The 23,069-nt window shown below is 43.0% G+C and overlaps 2 protein-coding genes across 4 annotated transcripts; one reads left to right on the top strand and one right to left on the bottom strand.

Annotated features, from left to right (window-relative positions):
- Positions 1 to 170: 170 nt before the first annotated feature.
- LOC133138208 (uncharacterized) lies at positions 171 to 6,432 on the bottom strand. The gene is made up of 9 exons (XM_061256774.1): positions 6,242 to 6,432; positions 5,317 to 5,413; positions 5,019 to 5,187; positions 4,605 to 4,753; positions 4,062 to 4,238; positions 3,541 to 3,657; positions 3,217 to 3,303; positions 2,651 to 2,798; positions 171 to 1,386 (listed from the first exon to the last, which is right to left on the bottom strand). The coding sequence occupies exons 1-9, from the start codon at positions 6,253 to 6,255 to the stop codon at positions 1,364 to 1,366; spliced, it is 981 nt and encodes a 326-aa protein (XP_061112758.1). The 5' UTR covers positions 6,256 to 6,432; the 3' UTR covers positions 171 to 1,363.
- slc35e2b (solute carrier family 35 member E2B) lies at positions 1,383 to 22,475 on the top strand. 3 transcript variants are annotated; one of them, XM_061256773.1, is made up of 9 exons: positions 1,383 to 1,479; positions 14,368 to 14,814; positions 15,408 to 15,543; positions 16,561 to 16,688; positions 16,807 to 16,927; positions 17,481 to 17,534; positions 17,989 to 18,061; positions 19,285 to 19,430; positions 19,870 to 22,475. In XM_061256773.1, exons 2-9 carry the CDS (start codon positions 14,535 to 14,537, stop codon positions 20,105 to 20,107), a joined length of 1,176 nt encoding a protein of 391 aa, XP_061112757.1. In that variant the 5' UTR covers positions 1,383 to 1,479; positions 14,368 to 14,534; the 3' UTR covers positions 20,108 to 22,475. The 3 variants fall into 3 exon arrangements, with proteins under 3 accessions (XP_061112757.1, XP_061112756.1, XP_061112755.1); XM_061256772.1 differs by lacking the exon at positions 1,383 to 1,479 and adding an exon at positions 9,095 to 9,180; XM_061256771.1 differs by lacking the exon at positions 1,383 to 1,479 and adding an exon at positions 11,264 to 11,388.
- The last annotated feature ends 594 nt before the right edge of the window (positions 22,476 to 23,069 follow it).

Here is a 23,069-nt window from a genome sequence, read left to right as displayed (position 1 = left end):
CCCAAGTGTAGCCGTCATTTCAAAATGTCCTATTGCAGTATTGTTACAACTTTTCACTTCCTCGTTGTTGCTATGCCATCTTCCTGAAACTGTATCACATTTTAAGTTTAAAGGAAAAGGCCAGTTTCCCCAAATATTTAATGATACAAAAAAACACCTCAGGCTGCATGAACCACATAATACAAATTTTATTTAATGGATCTTGCTGGGCTTGATAGCACTGATTTCATTTTTCCTGTTTGCTATGTAAAATGGCCTCTATAACTGCCCTGGTTAGTCTTGCCTCAAGACGGTTATCCATTTTTTAGTACATAACAAGCCATAGAAAAAGGGAACATGGAACGTGAGGTCAGACCAGAGTACCTGATGTCCATTAGAGTGCAGTAGTAAGAGACCGTGGTACCTCTTATTCCTATCCACGTTCAAATTGGAGTGATGTTTTTGTACAGGACAAATGAAGACTTGAATGCAACAGAATGGACACATGCTTACATTGGGAAAAAAAAAAAAAAAAACATTCCCAAAAAACCTTTTCACAATTGGAGGTCATCATAAGTCTTGGTACATTAGTACATCCTTATCAACAGTATAAAAGTTAACATGGTCATTTTAAAATGGCAAAATAATTGCACTTGCAAAAGTTCCTTTGTTTGGCTGCAGAGGGGCATGTTCAAAACCAAGTTAATGCTATATACGTTCTGTCCACTAGGGGCCACACAATACATACCGTATGTTAGCTTTTCGATGAAAAACGTGCCTTGTGTCTCACATCATGCAGAATGTCCACTGCTATGTTAAAATGCTCTCAGTCAATAAAAATAAAAAAACAGCATGCTTGCTCAAATTCAGACATAAAAAACAGGATTATTTTGTACAAATTCTGTGGGTTTAACTTCTCATTGTTTATGCAAGGTCCTCGTTAGACAAATTCATAAAATGTGTGTAAGAAAAATGCAATGTACAAATTCAACAACTGTGATTAATAATTAAAAAGGCAAGTTAAAAAGGCACTTTTACCAAATATTTACATGGTTTGTATTTACAAGAATTGACCTTTCAATGACAAGATTAATGGTATTTGTTCCCACGTTAGTGCAACACATTAGATCCGTTGTTAAAATCCTTAATAAAAGCCTGCATGAGGCAAAGCAGCAGCTACCTACAGTGTACAGGCAGGGTCACTCCCCCTGTCTACCGTCCAATGAAAGGGCTTACGACCCACAATAAACCAACCGTGTGTTACTCAAGACACCGTTGAAGGCTGCAGAGTCAGTTCTCCAGTGCGTTCGCATTGCACAAGAGTCCTGGACCCATTGTTGATGGCACATATCCCATGATGCTCCTTGTAGGTGGGGCCGTGGCCTCATTGCTGCCTGGAGGCGAACACTGCAGAGTAAACAGGGGGATAAAAGGGCTCCTTGGAGTGACACAGGCATGAAGGGCAGCTGACACGCAGCACACTAGGGCAAAGGTGCTAAGGTAGGCTACAATCACCACCGCGCACACCACGCTGGAGCTGAGAAATTAGCCACAGATAAGAACGACCTTTGCCAACAGACATGAATCATAACTAATAACAGACATAACTTTAAGTGGCTTTAAGGACGTTGGCATAGAATGTGTTATGTTAATTCAGTAAATACATAGGTGACCGTGTACTTTAGAGTCCATATCCAGGGATACTCGGGGATCTGGACCTCAAGGAATGTAGTAATGCTGGTTTTCTTACTAGCACCTGAAGTATGTGGAGGAAAGGAGTGTGCATTTTTTGAGTATTGGGTTTGCATCCCAGCAGTACTACTCACCTTGACCAGATTTGAGTATCACTGCTTGAAGAGAACATGGAAGCCTGCTATGAGACCCCTGGGTGTTTGGGGTGAGATGTGAACTGGGCTGTGTGGGGCTTTTGTGGCTGGCTCCTTCCCTGTTTGAGTCTCTGTTAGTCAGGATGGCAGAAACAGGTGTGGCCTGTTGGAATGTGATGCTTTCTTGTCTCTTTCCACTCCTGGCAAGGCAGCTCAGCTGGAGGAGCCGTTTTGGCTTTTCTTTTTTTGGTTGCTTGCTTATCTTTATTTCACATGTTTACTGAGTGTCGGATTACAGGCTGGCTGACTCGTTTTTCTCGTAACTCAAGTATGTTTTGATGTAGGGCAGCCTGTAGCCTGGTCAAGGTACATGACTGGGAACCGCAAGGTTCAATCCCCAGTTTAGCCACAATAAGATCCGCACAGCCGTTGGGCCCTTAACCCTGCATTGCTCTAGGGGAAGATTGTCTCCTGCTTAGTCTAATCAACTGTACGACGCTCTGGATAAGAGCATCTGCCAAATGCCATTAATGTAATGAATGTAATGTAGTGCCCTATCAGCTTGGTGCGGGAGGATCTTGGATCTGACCTCCCACTGTTCATCGTCTGACCATATTATTCTTTCTTCAGTTTCATTTTTAAACGTATTTGCTCTACTTTACTTCCTGGATTTTGGCATCTTGTTCAGATGTACTGTACTGATGGTGGATATTAGATTGTGTCGTTACAACAGGGCATTAGTCATACCATTCATTATCATGGCTCTATAAAAGCCTCTTGGCTTCACACTTCAATAGAAACGATATAAACGGCTGATTACGAGAGGCCAAAGGAAGGGCACTCACTGCGCTCTCTCAGGCCCTGGCCGAAGCTGTGATAGAGCTGGAACAGTGACCAGAACAGCACGCCTTTGATCAGGACTGAGATACAGGAGCCTGTGATGGCTGCTGCTTCCTCGCTGTACGACCTGCCCTGTCCCCAGTCCTCTATCACCTGGGAGGGAGGGAGGGAGGGAGAGGAAGAGAGAGAGGGAGGGGGAGGGAGAGAGAGAGAGGGAGGGGGAGAGAGAGAGAGAGAGAGAGAGAGAGAGAGAGAGAGACCAAAACAGCCCGAATGCTTACATGCGTTTACAAAATTCAATCAGGTATCAATCCCTCAGATCTCTAAGCTCCATAGCTAATCCACATAGAGCCCTGCCACAGTCAATTCCACTGTGTGCTATGACCAGGAAATGAATGGAGTACTTTACCTCAGCAAACAAAGAAAGCACCCCTCAGAACTCCACCAACCTGTCCAAAACCATGTTTGACCAGATTGCTCACTTTGTATTTCTAAACCAATAATCATGTACTTAGTGCCCACAAGCCTGACTTCAGACCAATAATGCACTGCAAGAATACCGTCATCTTACCACATAAAGAAGGTAAATGAAATAGGCCAGCTCTGGCAGGTTTTGAAGGACGAAAATCCAGACAAGCATCTTCACTTCTTTTAAAACCTAAAAGAGGAATGGAAAAATGACATTTTTCCCCACTTTAAATCACATTTTTTGATTGACCTTAAAAAAAGAGATGCGATTTTTTCTCTCTAATATTTCCCCGTGGCCGATCCTGCATTGCCCGGGATCTGTGTGGACTGGTGAGTGCTGCTTTACAGAAACTTTCTGGCTCCTGAAACCCGTATAATGACCAGAAATACACGGCCGTCTTTTCTGGTGCTTTCCCCGGGGACTCACCGCGACAGCTCCAGTAGCTGCCGTGAAGCAGGCCCAGATGACCCCGAAGCCCAGGATCACGATGTGGGAGACGGACAGAGACATGCTGGAGGTTATTATCAGGATACACAGGCACAGCTGGGAGAGACAAAGAGAGGCCACCGCCAAAAATCAGATACCATTCAAAACATCTCTGCGTCTCTGTGGTGTGAGTCCAAAAACTGACGCAGGAGACATTCTCTACCAAGAGGAGAGAAGGTATACTGAGATAAAATAAGCCATTTTTTATTTAGCTGATGCTTTTATCCAAAGAGACTTGCCGTTGACTAAGCAGGGGGCAATCCCCCCTGGAGCACTGTGGGATTGTGTGCCTTGCTCAAGGGCCCAACAGCTTTGCAGATCATAGTGTGGCTACACCAGGGCTTCAACCACCATCTTCTTGGTCCCGATGATGTACCTTAGCCACTAGACCACCGGCTGCCCCAGGTGAGTTCAGAACAAGATTGCCTGGACATGTGACCTGAAAGAGAATGGCACTGTACCTGGGCCTGCAGGTCAAAGGTCACCAAGGAAAAGCAGAGGCTGAGCAGGAAGTACTGCTCCTGTAGGCTCTCCAAGGCTCCGCCCACACGGAAGGCCATCATGTTGGGTCTCTGGATGAGGAGTGTGGCACACACCACGTGCAGCAGCCCCACACACAGGAGGCACACAAACCGCACCTGAGGGACAGCCACACAAACAGCAACACACTCAGCAAAATATGGGGGGGGGGGGGGGTTGTAAAGGAACCTGCTGCCAAAACAAGTTCTGCATCTTGTGCCATTAACTGAGCTTCACTTTAAAAACGTCCCATTTCTCTTTATTCAACCACTCACATGCTTGAGATTCTTGACAGGCATTGTACAGGGCACCGCTTCACTTCTACAGTAACATGTCTGCAATGTGCAGACCAGAAGCCCGGACAGCCTTGTACAGTTTGAGCAACAAAACTCTTTTTATTCATCGGTTGTGATTGTCCAGTTTGGGTGGCCCATGGAGTGACCAGGAAACCCCACCCAGCCTTCTGCCCCCGTCACGTGACGCACCAGGAGCAGGCTCTTCCGTTCCTCTGGCAGCAGGACGGTGAAGTTGACCACAGAGCGCACCATGACCAACACCACACTCAGCACGAACGCAATCAGCTCCTGCCGGTTCTCCTGCAGAATCCCCCGCGTGATGTAATACAGGCAGAACACTGCGGGGAGGATGTCAAAATGCAACTCAAGGAAAAGCACATATTCTTATTCTTTGCAGGCTTTCGTTCTGCAAAAAACACACAGCAGGGAACTGAAATTGTTTACTGATACGAACTGATACTCGGTTCAAAAAATGCTACACTGGTCTTAGTTGCCCTCCTCCCCCTTGAAAAAAGAAAGGAAACCAGCTATCTTAGGAAAGTATTTCCTGTTTGTTGTCACAACAGGCAGTTGAGAAATTACCATACCAGCTATTTTACTTACATATTCCCACAAGCTGAATGAGGGACACCGACTCCTCTTCATAACTGTCGTTCTTCTGGAATTGTCCGTATATGTTTACCAATGTAAGGACCAGAACCCCCACTAAAGATGTGACGGTGAAACAATAATACACTTTAACCAGGCAGGTCAGCTCCGACCATGGCTTTATCTAGACAGAGACAGAGAGAGAGAGAGACATTAAACATTGTGTTTCCAAAAAGACGATCCAAAGGTGACAGGTTCATCAGTGACCCTCTGTTCAGCCATTGGACAGGCTGAAGAACATCAAATAACTCACTGGACCACAGGGTGTAGGGATGAGCTCACGATGCCTCGGTCTCAAATTTGGAGAAGGAAGATCAACACTTTCTGAGGGCCGAGTTGTCAGCAATGGACTAAAACAAGAGACAAATAGCATCAGATGCATTTTGGTGGACTAGGGCTGTTCGTTAAAATCACATTAATAAACTGCAGATTACACAACAGATATAACTTAACGTCATTTCTTGATTTTTGTTTACATTTACATTTACAAGTACACAAGTATCTCCAATCCACCTGTATTTGCTCATTCTTAAGCCAGAACTGCGAAAATCAGCTGGCTGACTTCATAGGTAGAAGAAACACTTTTGCTTTCGCATCCCTTAATTTCCCACATTTGCTGGTCAGACATGTAAGTTCAACATTATGGAATATTCAAAACGGAGACTTGGCCAATTAGTTGGAAATCTAGCCAAAAGTAACTTGGACAATTGCCGACAGTTTTTACGACTCCGTAAAACCCGTTTGGAAGCCATAATGTTGGTTACAGCTCAGCTAACATTTACACTGTAGAAGTTAGGCACCTAGCCATAGCCATGTTGGCGTAGCTACATGTTAGACATTAAGAGTGTGAAATGTAGCTGGATAACTAGCTTGATAACGTAACGCTAACTGATTTTTAAATGAATCGAGACAATAATAGACAACCATAGTACATTGGCTTTATCGAGCCAATTCATATTTCGAGGCTAAACTGCATGTTGATTACCTTAGTCAATCAGCTTGCTTCACTGCACAAGGTTAGCTAGCACGCTGCTGTAATTGCATACGTTGATTGTTGACTGATCCCGTTACGAACAGGCTAGGAACATGGATGGAATTTTTGACATTGCTGTCAGCTGGCTAACTGCCTGGATAGTCATACTACCTACAACAGTAATGTACTAGATTCACACACTGACCTTATTTCGTCCATTTTAAGGAGAATTCAGATGGTTACTTCATGAGTCGATACATGGTAAATACCTCTAAGCACAGTATGTGGAATTGCACAGATGAGCAAATCTAGAATAGGTCTGCAGTCCGCGATTAGTCGGCTAGCTTGCTAGTTATTTGCGGTAACCCAATGAAATGTTTCGGAACAATGACTTCCTGGTTTGTTGCCTCCAATACAAAGCAGTTTAAACAAAGATTCTCGATCAGTAGAAACAAGATCAGACTTGCGCTGGACATTTACTATTCAAACGCAACAAAAAGGCAACAGTACGGTTATCGGAACTCATTTCATGATATAATGTGAACGTGAACCGGAACTTACTACCTTGTGCGCTATAAAAATTCGTAAGAGTTCGTAGTATCCCGAATGATAAATGGGAGAGAGCTATCCCTAGACAACTGGAACCCACGTGGAATTCTCTTGTTGACAAAGCGCTACAGAAGCATAAGTACTTATATTACTAGCTGCTGGAAAATCCCATAAATCTCAGATATTTTTTTAAGAATCATAGGCTGAATGTTTGTATATTATCAAACATGTGATCCCAGTTCAAATATATCTGCTGAAAAAAAATACGATTTTGCTTTTTTGCGGGGAAAAAACCCCTTTTTGATATTTCGATGAAAATGAACAACTGTCAAAGGGAGGAGACAAGGAAAACACACGCAGGAAAGCACAAGGAAAACTATGAGCTTCATGGCCTCTGGCCATTCATTCAAAGTGGCAGTACTGGTTTATTGTGCCATTTTCCTGTGAACTTCTACAAAGGCAAATATATCAAGAAAGGCCCTACCCTTAAAGGAACCCATCCATCCATCCAGCCATTATCTTAACCCGCTTATCCTGAACAGGGTCGCAGGGGGGCTGGAGCCTATCCCAGCATACATTGGGCGAAAGGCAGGAATACACCCTGGACAGGTCGCCAGTCCATCGCAGGGCACACACACTCATACCTATGGGCAATTTAGACTCTCCAATCAGCCTAACCTGCATGTCTTTGGACTGTGGGAGGAAACCGGAGTACCCGGAGGAAACCCACGCAGACACGGGGAGAACATGCAAACTCCGCACAGAGAGGCCCCGGCCGACGGGGATTCGAACCCAGGACCTCCTTGCTGTGAGGCGGCAGTGCTACCCACTGCACCATCCGTGCCCTTAATGGAACCCCAGCATGCAAATTGAATGAAGGAGCACATGGACACCCAGATCACCCACAGAGTGAGCCTGTTTCAAGTGTCGTCATCATCAGGAATGTTCATCCCAAAAAGAGGATGAGACGGATAGCTCCTTGTTCCGAATGAAAATGAGGTATACTTGGAGTGTATGTCAGGAGAAAAGGCTGTGGTGAAGCCTACTGTTACAAGAATGTCTGTACATTCAACCCTGAAATGTTATAATCAGCAGCAGTCTGTCATGTGGTGTCTGTGTGTATGGCACAGAGGTGATGGGGTGCCCATGGTAAGGGGCACTGTTGGAAGGGAGTGGTAGCTAAAGGCTAGTGGCTAAATGAGGCTGTTTTGGGGGAGGGTCAATATTCACTCAAGTTCAGGGGGTGCAATAACTCCGTATACTGCAGTGGTTCCCAAACTTGGTCCTGTGCATGCTGTTTTGTTCCAATCACAAACACATAACTTTAACAAGCTGTTAATCGTTCTTATTTGCTTTTCATGTTCAGAGGGATTATTTACCCTCTCACCTCTTCATGTTTTTATTGTGCTATATTGCAAACAATTACATAAAAAGAGGCCACATTCTTTGATCAAATGTTAGTCTGAGGTTAATGGACTCCTAATTAGGTTTCTGAACACGTGTTTAATTTCTTTCACAAATTTATGAACACATGGATAGTTTAACTGGCTAGGTGTCCACAATTTCAACAATTAGGAGCCTATTGATTCAGCTCAGTCTTTAGTTTAATTAGTTAACAATAAGTTGGACCTTGCAATATATCACAATAAAACACAATATGAATAAACATGGGAATTTTATTATTCCATGGCCATGTCTGAAATAACATGGTGTCAGAGAGTAAATAATCATTTGAAGCATATATAGCCCATAATTAAGAGAAATTAACATGTTGTTAAAGTTCTAGGATTGCAATTGTGGTTGGAACAAAAACCAGCATACACAGGGGTCCCCCAGGACCGAGTTTGGGACCACTGCAGTATACTGTATAACATTGCACATGGACGGGGTGAGGAATGTGACCCATGTTCTCTCTATTGTTCTCTCTCTTTCCCTCCCTCCCCTTCTCTGGCATTTCTCCCAGGGCATCCTCAAAAATGATTGAGAAAAAAAGGTTTGATGGGGGTCTGATGAGTGTGCCTAATCTCAAATCCTTCCCAAAAAGGCCAATGACAACACAGTCACATAGCCAGGAATTCAGTTTGAGATCTACTTTCTATAGATGTACTTTTTATGGCACCTCTATTTTTAAAATTATGATGGACAAATGAAAATACTACACTGGGGGAGGGATGTGTGATGTTTGACCTACTATTGTTGTATGGCGTTTTGATGTTTGAAACCTGAACGAATATATTAAACAAAAAGTTTATCAAAAAACTTGGGGTGTCAACTTTTCCAGTTCTCCGCGTAACAATTACAGCTGATAAATAATTTTCTTGTATTTTTAAAGTAATAACAACAATAACAGCAGCGCACAGTTTAGATTTTATTATATTTTTTTAAACCCGCGGGTTATTAAGCCGCAGTCATGGCAACTTTGTTTCGAGCACTGCCGCTATCTTTTGCCAGGGGGCGGGATCTTCCGCTATTGTTTTGAACTCCGTGTATGCAAATGCATGCCCAGCATCCGGCGTGGGAGGAGTTTTTGCATGATGGTTTTGTTTTGGCTGTATGAATGCACATTTTCTGACTGCATATGTGGCGTTCGATAAGGTATTGTCACTCGTTATTTTATGTATATTTATGAAAATGCACAAGTGTTGTGGTTTGTATTTAGCTAACATTAACAAAGAATCGAAACATGGATGGGTTCATATTCTGGCTAACTTAGCTGACCATCCAGCTAGCTAGCTAGTTTATAACAGTAACGAAAAAGCTAGCCCGTTAGATAGCTAGTTAGCTATTATTTTCCTACAGTCTGTGTGTACTTCGTGGCTAAATTATCGGTGTGGAAAACTTAGCTAATGCTGTTCGCCATATATTTAGTTGGCTAAGTAGCTTCTTTTTATTTATTACCCAGGTAGTTCGCTAGCTATTGTCACACGCACTGTAATGTTAACGTTAGCTAGCAACGTTAGCTAGCTAGCTATGGCCGCGAATCCTGTGTGATTTCATTGTTGCCCCAGGTTAACGTTAGCTAGTTTACATTAGCGAGGTAAAACCCTTCACGACCACGTGTAAGGACATGGGTAGAGTTTGATTACTTAAAAGTTAAAACACATGGAATGTGTGGATACAACGCTGACGATTTGAAATCGGATTGGATATTACAAAACTATAGCTATTCTTGCTGATTTTCATTGTCTTACGAGTCCTTGCTTTTTATAGTGGCTAGGCTAAGTTTGCCAGCTAGCGTTAACTTAACTTTGGTAAATTAGTAAAAATTTAAATAGAAAAATGGAGAACTCCGATAACTAACGGAACGTTTGCATATGGCGTTACCTATACTGCATATAATATAGTGCATGCGCGAATGAGTTTTTTTAGCGGCAATACACAACTAGCCTTATTGCATTGCTTTTTACAGCTGCATTCTTAGTCACTTTCGCTTTGCTGAGATGCACACTTGCTTTTTTTGGGCTTGCTGCGTTTGTTTGTCAGTCCGACTAACACAATATTGGCGCCATGTATATTAATGGTTTACGGCTTCTAGGCATGCTAGGGCGTAAGGTTATATCTCGAAGAGCTATTTTTCTGATAGGCCTATGGGTGGTGCCACGTTTGCAAAACGATGCGTATTTGCGTCAGGTCTAATGTTTCAAGAGATTTCACTTCTTGTAACCTCAATGGCCATCTTAATTTGACGTCGGCGTCTAACAATAACATTAATCTGAAAGTATTGTCTCTGTATTGTTGTTGATTACAGGTGCTGTGTTCTCACCCATATGGGTAATTCCATGCCAACTCACACTTTTCGACCGCATCGGTTTATGAGAATTGGCATGCATATTTGGCCTAATAAGAAACCACTACAACCGGTATTACACTTGTCTGGGATTGTTAATGTAGGCCAACAAAGTTTGCACTAATTCACGTGCCTCCATGATTTTGACTTGCCCTATTTGCATTACTGTAGGTCGTAGAGAAATGGTTCTCACTTCTTAGGTCGTCACCATTTCTGTCTTTAACATGGATATTATGTTCACCCCAAATGAAAAGTTATGTCTGATTATAATCTTGAAATCTGATTTGTGAGAGAACCTATATTTTAAAATTGATAATTTTCAGCAAAGTTACGTTTTAATGTCAATTCCATCTTCAGAAAATCTGGTCATGGATATTTTGAGTCCTTGCTGAGATATCACTACTTATCTGAAGCAGCATCCTATGGTTTTGGATCACTAATTTCTGGTATTCCACCCAGTTGTGAAGACGGTTTGTCCAATCAGTGACACTAATTACCTGGGAGAAAAGAAAACCAGGGCTGGTTTTAAATTCAAGGGCCTGCATGCACATTACTGTAAACTTTGTTAACCCATACCTACTAGATTAATAACCTGAGGTGAGTGTAATTTCGGTTTCTGGGTTTTTTTTTTCCCAAGCCAAAGTCAGCATGCTAAATCTCATTTATATTTGTGATTATGAGACCCAAAAGTGTGTTCTTGACATGGAACGTATACAGTTTTAAAGCTGAAACTCTGAGCACTTTGACGCCTATGATATTTCGTAATCCAAAATCCATCCGCAACAAGGCAAATGGCTACACTCCATCTATTGTTTAACAGAGCTTTGTTCACCAACGAATGCTTGCAAGAAGCAAATCATGGCAAGCCAGCTTGTCAAGACTTTGGACAAAGTATTGAAGGAACTGGAGAGTAAGCAAGCATAGAGTCAGTGATATTGTCTGTCACTTCGGCCTGGAGAGCTGCTTCTCAATAGAGGAAGCAATGTATGAAAACGGCTTGGATCCTCTTGGGGCTTGTGAGTCTAAACTCTTTGTATTTGCGGTTTCATATGTTACAATTAGTCCTGTTTTTTTGTTAAACAATTTTATTTTCATTCGTATTTCAGTCACCTTCCAGATTCACAAAGTAGGCTATTGTCTTTATTGTGATTAATCATGGCATGTTTTATTTGGCTCCTGTATGGGGCAGTTGTAAAATCTGTAGATAAACTATAATGAGTGTGCAAAGGTAGGCCTGTGTTTGCATACTGACTCACTATCATCCATTTCAACAAATAATTAAGGTCTGCGTTATGATTCAAGCAGGCTATTAGCCTACAAACGCCAGGTCTGGGGAAATGCCATGTTCTGGGTCCCTGACCAGTAATGGGGCAAAATGCAGTTTTTTTTTTATTTGGTGCCCACTGTGGCAAGTGATGCTGCATCATTAGAAGGAAATCCTTTCAGCCATCGAATGGATAAATAAAATCTCTCTGCAAGGACAAGAAACAAAAAAATTGTTTGCCTTATTCCAGACAGAAACTGTTTTGGTGACTGCCGTTGGATGGCGGCAACATAATGTGGACACTGCAATAATGTAGCATCAATGGCTAATTGCTATGAATGGTTCAATGGCTAACGTAATGGCTAAATTAATCAGCTAGCAAATTGTAAACATGTTGTCCCCCACCTCCACGCTCTGTTACTATCTCCAATTTTATTGGGTGGGAGACAATTATTTGACGCCTGACCTTGGTAATATGAATTGTTAGGCTAAGCTTTTAATGGATAAACGGGAGACTAACTTGAAGTATTGAGTTTAAATTGTACAACACTGTTCCAGAAATAAAGTCAAGAGCAGCATTTTAATTGAACTACTGTGCCTACAAAGCACTCCATGGCCTTGGGTTTTCAAACTTTAACAGGATTTGTCTGAACTCTGTGTTCCCTGTTCCTGCTCAGCTACTACTGATGTCATGGTGACTCCTCATTGCTGGCTAAAAACAGCTGGCATGTGAGTTGCTCTGCACATCATCATTGGCATTCCGTTACAGTTGGCTCTTTAAAATGATACCTTAAGACTTGTACCTCATGTACCTATTCCACTTAGTTTGGACCTTTTCTTCTTGTTGTAAAGTGCCCTGGGATGTATGCATGAAGAATGCTATATACGAGTTTGCTGTTGTTGTGTAAGTGCAATGTATGTATATGTTTTTTCCCCCCCAATCACTTTCAATATATATTTTTTAATCCACAACTTAAACTAAGAAAAAGGAGTTGGCACCTGCTGTTGGATGTCTTGGGAATAGTGTTGCATTGTGAAATCAAGCCTGCCGTGGGAGGTTAGCCAGCTATTCATTGGAAGGTCAAGTTTCCTATTGTGCCCTCATACCTGCTGTGGCAGCTATTGTTTTTTTTGTGCATTTTTTTGTATTGCATTTGCTTGCCATCTGTGTAGATTATTATGATCATTTGTGCGTCTTTGGACACAGTTTCGATCAGATTGTATTACACACACATGGAGCATACATCCACATTCCATCAGTCTGTTGCACTAGTATGACATAAGTTAAAGCATAGGCAAGTTTGAACATAAATTCAGAGTGACGTTCAGATAACTTAAAATATATCGGTTGCACAAACTGATTTAGTTCCCGCGTAGAGTAGAAACTTAAATGTAACGCCTACTCGCTACAAGGTGTAAAGTCATTGTAGCACATCGAAAGCTCGGTAAACTTGTTGGAGGAGAAATTCAGCGTGGTAAAACATAGAAGTGCATTGTTCCTGGCAGATGAACACTTTCATTTGCATGATGAGATTGGCGTGCACTCGTTTTCGGCAAGCGGAGATACGGGGAAAAAAAACCCAATCATCTCTCTGAGTAAACAAATAAATTACTCCTTGGAGGTTAAAATAAAAATGCTTCATTTCAATTGTTGGAGACTTCATCCACTAAAAGCCCATGACAGCTCATTGGCTAGAACAGGTGGTGGTGGTAGCCTACAGAAAGAGCAGCCGTTGAGAAAGAATAGTTTAGCCATTGTATTGCTTGACGTGAATATCGATTTGTTCTTTAAATGTGCGTGATTGGTCTGAATATAAAAACGTCACTGTATGCGACAATGTTTTGGCTTACGGTCAATTTAGCTAAGACAGAGCATGAGTATTAATTGTACAACAGAACACAGACACAACTTTAGTTTCAAACTAACTAGTTACAATGTGACAATTAGGGTGGGCTTTATGCCCTGTCTTGTGTATAAAATTATGCTATACTGTTGCAGCAGGCTGCAGGTAACTTTTATTGTCCCAGTCTGACCCTGGTGATGAGTAACCATTAATAGGTTTTGTGCACAGAAGCAGTCCAAAAGGACACATGTCAGGGCTTAGCCAAAAGGAGAGAATGACTAACCATGGAATATGTGGCTTGTCAGGTTCCACTGGGTATCGCCCTTGATATAGTTAGCTTCTGGAAGTGGAATATGGCTGGGGAAAAAGGATGTTCAAATTTGAAGAGGTTTGGGCTATTTGGAGAGGTTTTGGGGAAGCCTGGGCTTATCTTTGCAAAAACACATTTTTCTGCTCTGTACTGTCCACCTCATACCATGTTGTGGTAGATATCCCGGGCTACAACTGGAAAAAGAAATCTGGATTGGTCCGGTGTCAGAAGTGCATGTAATCACTTCATAGTAAAGAAATTCAAAACAATTTAGGGATTTTTTTTTTTGGTTTTTAAGAATACACATGTCCTGTGTGAGAGAGTGAGAATCCGTGATTTTGTCATTTTGGTTCGAGGGTGCCAAGCTTTTATTTCAAGCTTTGATTCATGTCTGTACTGTTTGCCTGGACTGAGCACATTGAGTTTAGACTGAAAGGAAGTCTAGCAGAGCAGAAGTCTGCGTGCTACTGCACTTGGTGAATTGCTAGCATGGCCTTGCGCCTGCATTTCGAATGGCCCCTCATTCACTTGAGTGCGCTCTGTAATAAACGGCACCAACGTGTCCTTCTCTTCCCAGAGAGTGAGTCATGCAGCGGAGGGGCCGTCGCGCAGGAGAAGGATTTTAATCTGCACGCTCGGGACCGGGGAAGATGGACTGACGCGCGTCCTCCGGGGTTCCCCTCCTCGTCTCCGCAGCGCGCGCGCCCCGTGGCCTGAGCGGGCTTGCTGGGCCGCGGTCGGGCCATGCCGGGCAACGGCAGGACCGGGCGCGCCTCGTTCTGGCACCTGTTCTCGCCGCTCCGGACCAAGCCGGAGCGGGTGGTGCTGGCGCGCAGCGAGAGCGCGCCGGGGGAGAGCGTCCTGAAGATCACCATCACCGAGACCACTGTGATCGAGGCCGACTCGGGCGTCTGGAACTCCAAGTCCCTGGCCTACCTCGGCCTGTGGTACTTCTTCAGCTTTTGCACGCTCTTCCTCAACAAGTACATCCTGTCTCTGCTGGAGGGTGAGCCGACCATGCTGGGTAAGATGCCTTTAGGAGTAGCAGTTTTTTTTTTTTTCCACTGACACTGAGGATAATAACCCGCTGTTGGATGGACCGTATTCCTCACTATGTAATAACAATAATGTGCATATAATGTAATGATGGTAATTTAGCTGACGCTTTTATCCAAAGGGCTTTGCTCAAGGACCTAACAGCTGTGTGGATCTTATCATGGCTACACCGGGATTTGAACCACAAACCTTCCGGGTCCTGATCATGTGTACCTTAGCCACTAGGCTACAGGCTGCCCCTGTACTATGTCCTTCAATTAGGCCACGTGAACTGTTTCACTGAATTTGTTCAGCTATTAAGTAGTTTTTCCTGTAATGAAATCTCTGTGCTGAGTGGAATGATCTATATATTGGCAGACTTGAAATAATCAAAGGGAAGTAAGCACTTCAGTGTTTTAATCAAAGAGAACACTGACAAGGGGCTCCAATGCAGTATTGTATTAGACATGCAGATGAATAAAAAAATAAATAAAAACATTTTCTTGCAAATGCAGTAAGGTGCTGTTTGGTGCATCGAGATGCAGAATATTGTAATGCCCTCTTGATTTCTCTGCCTGGCAGGTGCTATTCAGATGCTGTCAACCACTATAATTGGCTGCATGAAGATGTATGTGCCTTGTTGCCTGTACCAGCACAAGTCCAGGACAGAGTACCCCCCAAACTTCCTGATGATTATGCTGTTTGTTGGATTAATGAGGTTAGTTTTTACTATTTAACATTGCTCGTGCAAAAAATGCTTAGTGCTATACTGTGTGTGGATGTGTCCTCTGAAGTTTGTTTGCCTTATTAATTTATCAATTTTATTTTTAACCCCTGAAGTATTGCCCCTTTTCTTGATGCAAATGAGTATTGAATATTACTCCAAAGCAAAGTTACAGAAGCCGAAACACTGAACGAGGAAGCTTTTATTCTTACTGAAAATATTTTCTGTTTTTGGATTGATGCAGATTATTGTGGAAACACAGTGGAGCCACAGCCACAAATCCCCTTTCAAATCTGTGGACAATATCACCAGGAATGAGCATTCTGCATAGTTCTTTTTCTAAGCTATGTCTACGCAGTCGCAGCCGTTTTGGAGCAAAATGATATTATGGGTGTTATGAAGTGCAAAATACTTCATAAAAAAATAAAAATAATAATAATGATTTGGTTGGTTTCATTGCTGCAGTTTCCTTTGTCAGTATTCTATATATAAGTTTGGAGGTCTGTAGCTATTGACTCTGCAGAAAGTTGGCGACCTCTGCGCACTATGCGCCTCAGCATCCGCTGACCCCGCTTATAACTTTGTTATAGTACCACTAACAGTTGATTGTGGAATATTTAGTAGTGAGGAAATTTCACGACTGGACTTATTGCACAGGTGGCATCCTATCACGGTACCACGCTGGAATTCACTGAGCTCCTGAGAGCGACCCATCCTTTCACGAATGTTTGTAGAAGTAGTCTGCATGCCTAGGTGCTTGATTTTATACACCTGCGGCCATGGAAGTGATTGGAACACCTGAATTCACTGATTTGGATAGCTGAGCGAATACCTTTGGCAATATAGTGTATATTCTCCTCTAAAGCACGTGCAGACAGTCACTGTGTCTCATAGCTCCGCATCCACCCGCTGAGCCAGAGAGCCAGCACTGTTACCGATGCTGAATCCAGTTGTCCAGGCTTCCCGGTCCTCGCGGACTCTTAACGGGTCTGTGCTGGGGTACCCTCGCAGGTTCAGCACCGTGGTGTTGGGGCTGGTCAGTCTGAAGAACGTGGCCGTGTCTTTCGCGGAGACCGTGAAGAGCTCGGCGCCCATCTTCACCGTCATCATGTCCCGACTTATCCTGGGAGAATATACCGGTAAACTCTCCGGAGAGAACGCAAACTCTCCCATTTCATCAATATTGACTTGTGGCTGTTCTGCCATGCAGGTGCACAACAATGCTGTCACGCTGATTGACACTTCCCTCGCCTGTAGGTCTGTGGGTGAACCTGTCGCTGTTCCCGATTATGGGCGGCCTGGCGCTCTGCACCGCGACGGAGATCAGCTTCAACCTGCTGGGCTTCTCCGCGGCCCTCTCCACAAACATCATGGACTGGTACTGTTCGCTCTCACTCTGCACCAGTCTCGCTCTGCACCAGTCTCACTCTGCTCCAGTCTCACTCTGCTCTAGTCTCACTCTGCTCCAGTCTCACTCTGCACCAGTCTCACTCTGCTCCAGTCTCACTCTGCACCAGTCTCGCTCTGCTCCAGTCTCGCTCTGCACCAGTCTCGCTCTGCACCAGTCTCACTCTGCTCCAGTCTCACTCTGCTCCAGTCTCACTCTGCTCCAGTCTCACTCTGCACCAGTCTCGCTCTGCACCAGTCTCACTCTGCTCCAGTCTCACTCTGCTCCAGTCTCACTCTGCTCCAGTCTCACTCTGCTCCAGTCTCACTCTGCTCCAGTCTCGCTCTGCACCAGTCTCGCTCTGCACCAGTCTCACTCTGCACCAGTCTCACTCTGCTCCAGTCTCACTCTGCACCAGTCTCGCTCTGCACCAGTCTCACTCTGCACCAGTCTCACTCTGCACCACTTCGCTGTAGACTTCTGCCACCCGCTCCGCATCCTCTTAGACACCCGCTAAGGCCTATTTCCCTGTGTTTCCCTGTAGTTTGCAGAACGTGTTCTCAAAGAAGCTGCTCAGTGGAGACAAGTATAAGTTTAGGTGAGTTGATTTTCAGGTATTATTTAGTATTTAGTTAGCTTTTGGGGGGGGGGGATAAAAGTCGTTCTCCACTCTCATGTGCCTCTGATATGGCCAATACAATGTTGTTTGCCTAGTAATTCTCCATTGATATGCCTGCCTTTAATTAGAGCTTTTTCTAAAAAGCAATTTCTGACAAAATTAGGCTCAGTGGTATGTTCTTGAGTAATATTAAAAGTGGCTGTGGCGAAAGCTCTAGTCTGTTACGCCTTAACCTTCTTGGCAGTTGCTCTTCAGGGAACTGCCGTTGGTGATTTGCAGTGCAATACCATCGTGCATTCAAATGCAACTGAAAGTGCGACTCGTGTTTTAAGTCCGTATGCTTCAGGGCAATCATGCAAATGTCTTCGCTGAGGAACAGTCGACAGTAATGTGTTTACATTAAAGAAACCGCGTTGACCGTTTTTCCTTTCAGCCCACCAGAACTCCAGTTCTACACGAGTGCTGCAGCCACCATAATGCTTATTCCTGCATGGATTTTCATGCTGGTGAGTTGCACTCACATCACACCCCAACAGATTACTGACGCGTTACATTTACACCTGAAAAATACACTATACCTGCTGCGAGTTGTTTCTTATTGTCGGCCGTATTGCAAAAGTTTCGTTTAAGGGGCTTGCTGTGTGGCTCGCGCTGTTTTAGTGCACGGACGAGCCCCACGGTCGACATTGCAGCAGTGATTGAGCCGGATGATCTAGTCACTGTCAGTTTCTCGGCCGCCATTGGAAGGGTTTGTGTGCATCACCTCCTTTGTTTTGGATGCATTGTCGTCATTCAACATCTGAACAATGAAACAAAACCTCTTTCAACACACTTGTGGTTCGCAGCATGGCTGTGTTACTTACAGGTTCTTCGTTTGCATACATCGTAAAACTGCCCATTGAATCCATGCTGAAAGGAAAGTATGAAATGGAACATTAGCTTCTGTGTTCCTAGCCGTGGGTGGGGCTGGAACTTCTCAGACTGGAAGAATGGAATTTTTGTCTTCATATCTCGTCTGTTGAGACAAGTTTCTTCTGTTTGGTTGTTCTGTGCCAGTGATCATCATGCTCTTCACATGCACTGCCAATACTTAACAAGAGCATATTGCTCTGCACTAAATTACTGATTTAGTGTCTTTATTACATGAGATCAAAGGGCAAAGTTTTTAACCTGCAAATGTAATGCTGCGTTGTTATTTATGTTATAGATAACAATGTGGTCTCGATAAATATCATCATATACAATGGACCTATTGTTTTATTATTCCTTACATAACATTACATTATTCTTGCAAATTGGTAGCATGACCTAAAATTAAAGCAACACGGCAAATTACAAAATGCATTAAGGTTATACAAGACTGCGGTAAAACCAAAAATAAGTTATCAAAACTTGCGAGGTTATATGATGCTATGGCTTGTTAGTACCAAGAAATGCATATCCTGCCCAGAATTATCATTGTCTTATTCTTCATTTTTTGTATCGCCCAGTGCTATTCAGAAATTATGTGTGTCCATTATGGATTTGACATAAGGACAGTTACTCTCCGAGTTCTTATTGTTGGGCCTACGCACCTTCACCGCTCGATTTTATTTGTGAATTTGTGCACTAGGCGACACGATCACTGTGAACAGATAGGAAACCATGCTTTTGAATGTAGTTCACTGTAACTGTAACCCAGTGTAAAAGGCATGGCATGTATGAGTTTGTGTTTCCTGGGAAAACGCAGGACCTCCCACTGCTGGGGGAAAATGGCCACCGGTTCAACATCACCCAGGACATCGTGGTGTTGCTGCTGTTCGCCGGGGTGCTGTTCCACCTGCAGAGTGTGACTGCGTACGCTCTCATGGGCCGCATCTCGCCCGTCACCTTCAGGTACGAGCTCCTCCCCCCTCACTGCTCCTGTCATATGTCCATCTGTGCCCTTCCCCTGGAGAAGGGCCTCATCTTGTGATGATAATATGTGGCTAATTGGGCAATTCACCATCTTTTTTTATTTATTGATTTTATTATTATTATTTTATTTTTTTTCATTGGGGTAAGATTAGCTTAGGAGGTGAGGGCAGTCGGAGGGTTGCCGGTTCGATCTGGGTGTGTCAACGTGTCCCTGAGCGAGTCACCTAACCCCAAACCTGCCAAGCTGGTTGATGTTCTCCATGGCAGCCAATCGCTGTTGGTGTGAGCGTGAGTGTGAGTGAAAATGGGTGAATGAGAAGCATCAACTGCACAGCGCTTTTGATAAAGGCGCTATATAGATGCAGGCATTTACCATTAAATGTATTTATTTATTTTAATTATTCCCACGTTTGTCCAGTGTGGCCAGCACGGTGAAGCACGCCTTGTCCATCTGGCTGAGCATCATCGTGTTCAATAACAGCATAACGCTGCTGTCGGCAGCCGGCACGTTGCTGGTCATCATTGGGGTCATGCTGTACAACAAGGCCCGGCGGATGCAGAGGGACAGTCTGCACGCCATGGCCCAGGCTGCTGAGGAGGACCAGCTCCCCCTGCAGGAGGGAGACCTCAAGGCCTCGAATCACCACCTCTCCTAGCACCCCCCCTCCCCCCGAGGGCCCCATCGGAACCTTCTGGAACAGTCACCCAGGGAGGGAGTGCAGTGTTTTCTGCTCTTCAGCTCCATCACCGATCAGCACTCTTAAACGGAACATTCCTTTTGGATGTCCAGTGAGGAAAGAGACGGGTCCAACCTGAATACTTGATCTCTTTTATGCCTAATCGAGCCATTCTCCTGATGTGCCGGTTTGTGTTCTTTCCTTTCTGTTGATCTTATTCAGTGGAAGTCTTTTTCTTTTCTTTTTTTACGTGTTTTGAGACAATAATGTAAAATGGTTTAAAATAAAAACCACTGCATATTTTCTATATTCTAGTTAAGAAAAAGATTTTGGCATCACTCTTCAGAAATGGGTTTTGCCTCATTGAAGCATTGAGAAAATGGTTAGAATACTGTGGAGTGATCAGCTATATCGGTGTGTCTTTACACACGTGATGTGATTTATATTGAGTATGACACAATGGACAGCTTTGTATTTTGTACAACCTTAAAGCGATTCAAAAAATGTGGCCTCATTTTTAATGCAACACTTGTAAAATGTCTTGTCTCAGATTTCAAAATAAATATTTGAATGTTAGTGTTGAGAAGAAAAATGAACAGCTCAGGTTTTGTTGGAATTGTTTGGCGAAAAGGTCAGAGGAAGCTTTTTAATGCGTTTACACAAGTCATTGTAAAAACATAAAAATGGTTTGCAATGTCAACTAAAAAGGGAGCCTGTAATTAATTACAGCTGGTAGTACCGAATATACAGCATTCACTTTCACCACACAACATTGGTTTCACCACTTTAAATTGATACAGGCAATACCATTACTTAGTTCGGTTTCAATCCCAGTGTGTCTGTAATGTGATTGATACTTTTTTAATGGAGCAGTCTGAGATTGTATTGAACCTATCCAAGGTTTTAAGCTAACAGGAAAATACAAAATGTTAAAGATGCACCTTTTTGTCCAATGAAATGTAAGATCATGGCAGACAAAACATTGGGTTTGGGCTATCCTGAGGATTATACCAGTGCACTATTGATTTGGGCATTCCCATCTTAATACTTGGTCCAAGATGTGATTTTTGCTCTTTTAAAAGTGCGGCTTTATATGGAAAGCTGTTAGCATTGTTTAGCTGCCATAAACTCCATCCCTGAGTGTGGGTCTGTGCTATTACTTATGGAAGGTGGTATGTAAGGGTTTTTTTTATCCGCATACTATTCCTTGGTGTTCTCCATAATAGACATTAGAAATCTGGTGTTTTTAAAAGTAGTTAAACTGGAAGTCCGCCTGACATTCTGTGTAAGCAGTGGTCCTCTGAAAACATAAGGCCTTGTCATGACTCTTACATTGTTCGCAATGTTGGAGTGCCTGACACTTAACACAACTTGAATTACTGTGTAAATGGTAATAATAGTTTAGCTACTAGTCAAACCCCGAGCCAGCCTATGAACTCAGTGATATGGCCACGATGATTACTGTCCGTGTTATTTTTCAGTGCAGAGCATTGAGAATGTACCTGGCTAATTTAATCTTGTGTAATGAGTTGTTTTCATTGATATATGCCACTATCTCCCAGCACACACATTGTGCCGCCCTGGAAATTATGGGCATTTCCCATTATATTACTGTTTTTGCTACCATGTGCTTTTCTTTTGCAATCAGATTGCCTGTGCTTTTAAGACTACTGTGATGAAATGTTTCTGCAGGCCTTTAAAAAGGTTAAGCTGGTGTCAATTTTCTTTTGTCCATTTTGTAGAAAAGAAGTGAAAACATGACTATGATGAAATTGTTCCTCTGTGGTGTGTTGGTGGGTTCTTTGATACGAGACTAGTGTCTTATTTTAACATTGTGGACTAAAATATTAACATTCGTGTATTCCAAAAAAAGATGGCAATTCATTTTTCCTGTTTTACCACATGAACCTGATATCAAGAGTTTTACACTGATAATTCCATTCATGACTTAAAATTACATGCATTGATGATTTCTATGTTGGGTCTTCATGTTTGTAGCAATCTATTCCTGGTATAGGAATTTCATATTCAATCAAAATGTTTGGCCCATGTTTTTAACTTTACAGCATTCGGAGTAATTGAAGAGTTGACCAATTCAATGTTTTTAACTTTACAGCATTCGGAGTAATTGAAGAGTTGACCAATTCAATGTTTGTAACTGGACATCTTTCTGTAGCATTTCGTACAAATTAGTACAAAATAGGTGAAAATGTATGCTGCTGCAAAGGGGATGTTTTGTGTGATTTTAAGGAGATTGTGTTGCTTTTACTTGGCTTGATTGACAGCATGAAATTGCTTTAAACTTCAAATGCGTCCAACTGGTCTGAAATAAATATTTTTAAAAGTTTGTGTCCTTCGTACACTGTGTGCGTGAAGACATTTACTTTTAGATCATTGAAAACGGAATTGAATTTAGTTAATGCCACGTGAAGTGTATCTCCTCTTAGGCTAATCCGATTTGTGACCATCTCTTGATTCCTGCTCGAGTACTGTCCACATATCTAGAAATGTTGTCTAAAATATCAACTTGTATTGATTTGATAAGTGGACAATAACATTCAGTCTTTAAGGAATTTGGCTTTGGCCTCACCGAGAGGACATACAATCACACACAAACACAATTAACCTTGCAACTGGGTTTCCTTTCAAATCGGCTAAACCACTAACAACTGAGTTTTCTTTGTCATTACAACGCAGAACTTAGAATACTTATGTCACTTACAACCAGAGAGGCTGAAATATAAAAATTGTTGCATGTTGATAGTGGGTTGGACAACTCAATAGACATGCGTATTTGTGCTCTGGATAACTCCCACCCCTGCCACTTGTCTACAAGGACAAAGATAGGACAGTGCAATGTGCCATGAGTGCTAATAGTTCCCCCTTGTGGAGAATCTTCAGCTTCATAAATGTGAGGGGGCGAGTTCCATGCCAGATCCAT

Source organism: Conger conger, chromosome 10 (assembly GCF_963514075.1).
Source record: "Conger conger chromosome 10, fConCon1.1, whole genome shotgun sequence".
In the NCBI taxonomy this organism is placed as follows: Eukaryota; Metazoa; Chordata; class Actinopteri; order Anguilliformes; family Congridae; genus Conger; species Conger conger.
The sequence above is the reverse complement of the archived record's forward strand: the minus strand, read 5'-3'. Positions and strand labels throughout refer to the sequence as shown.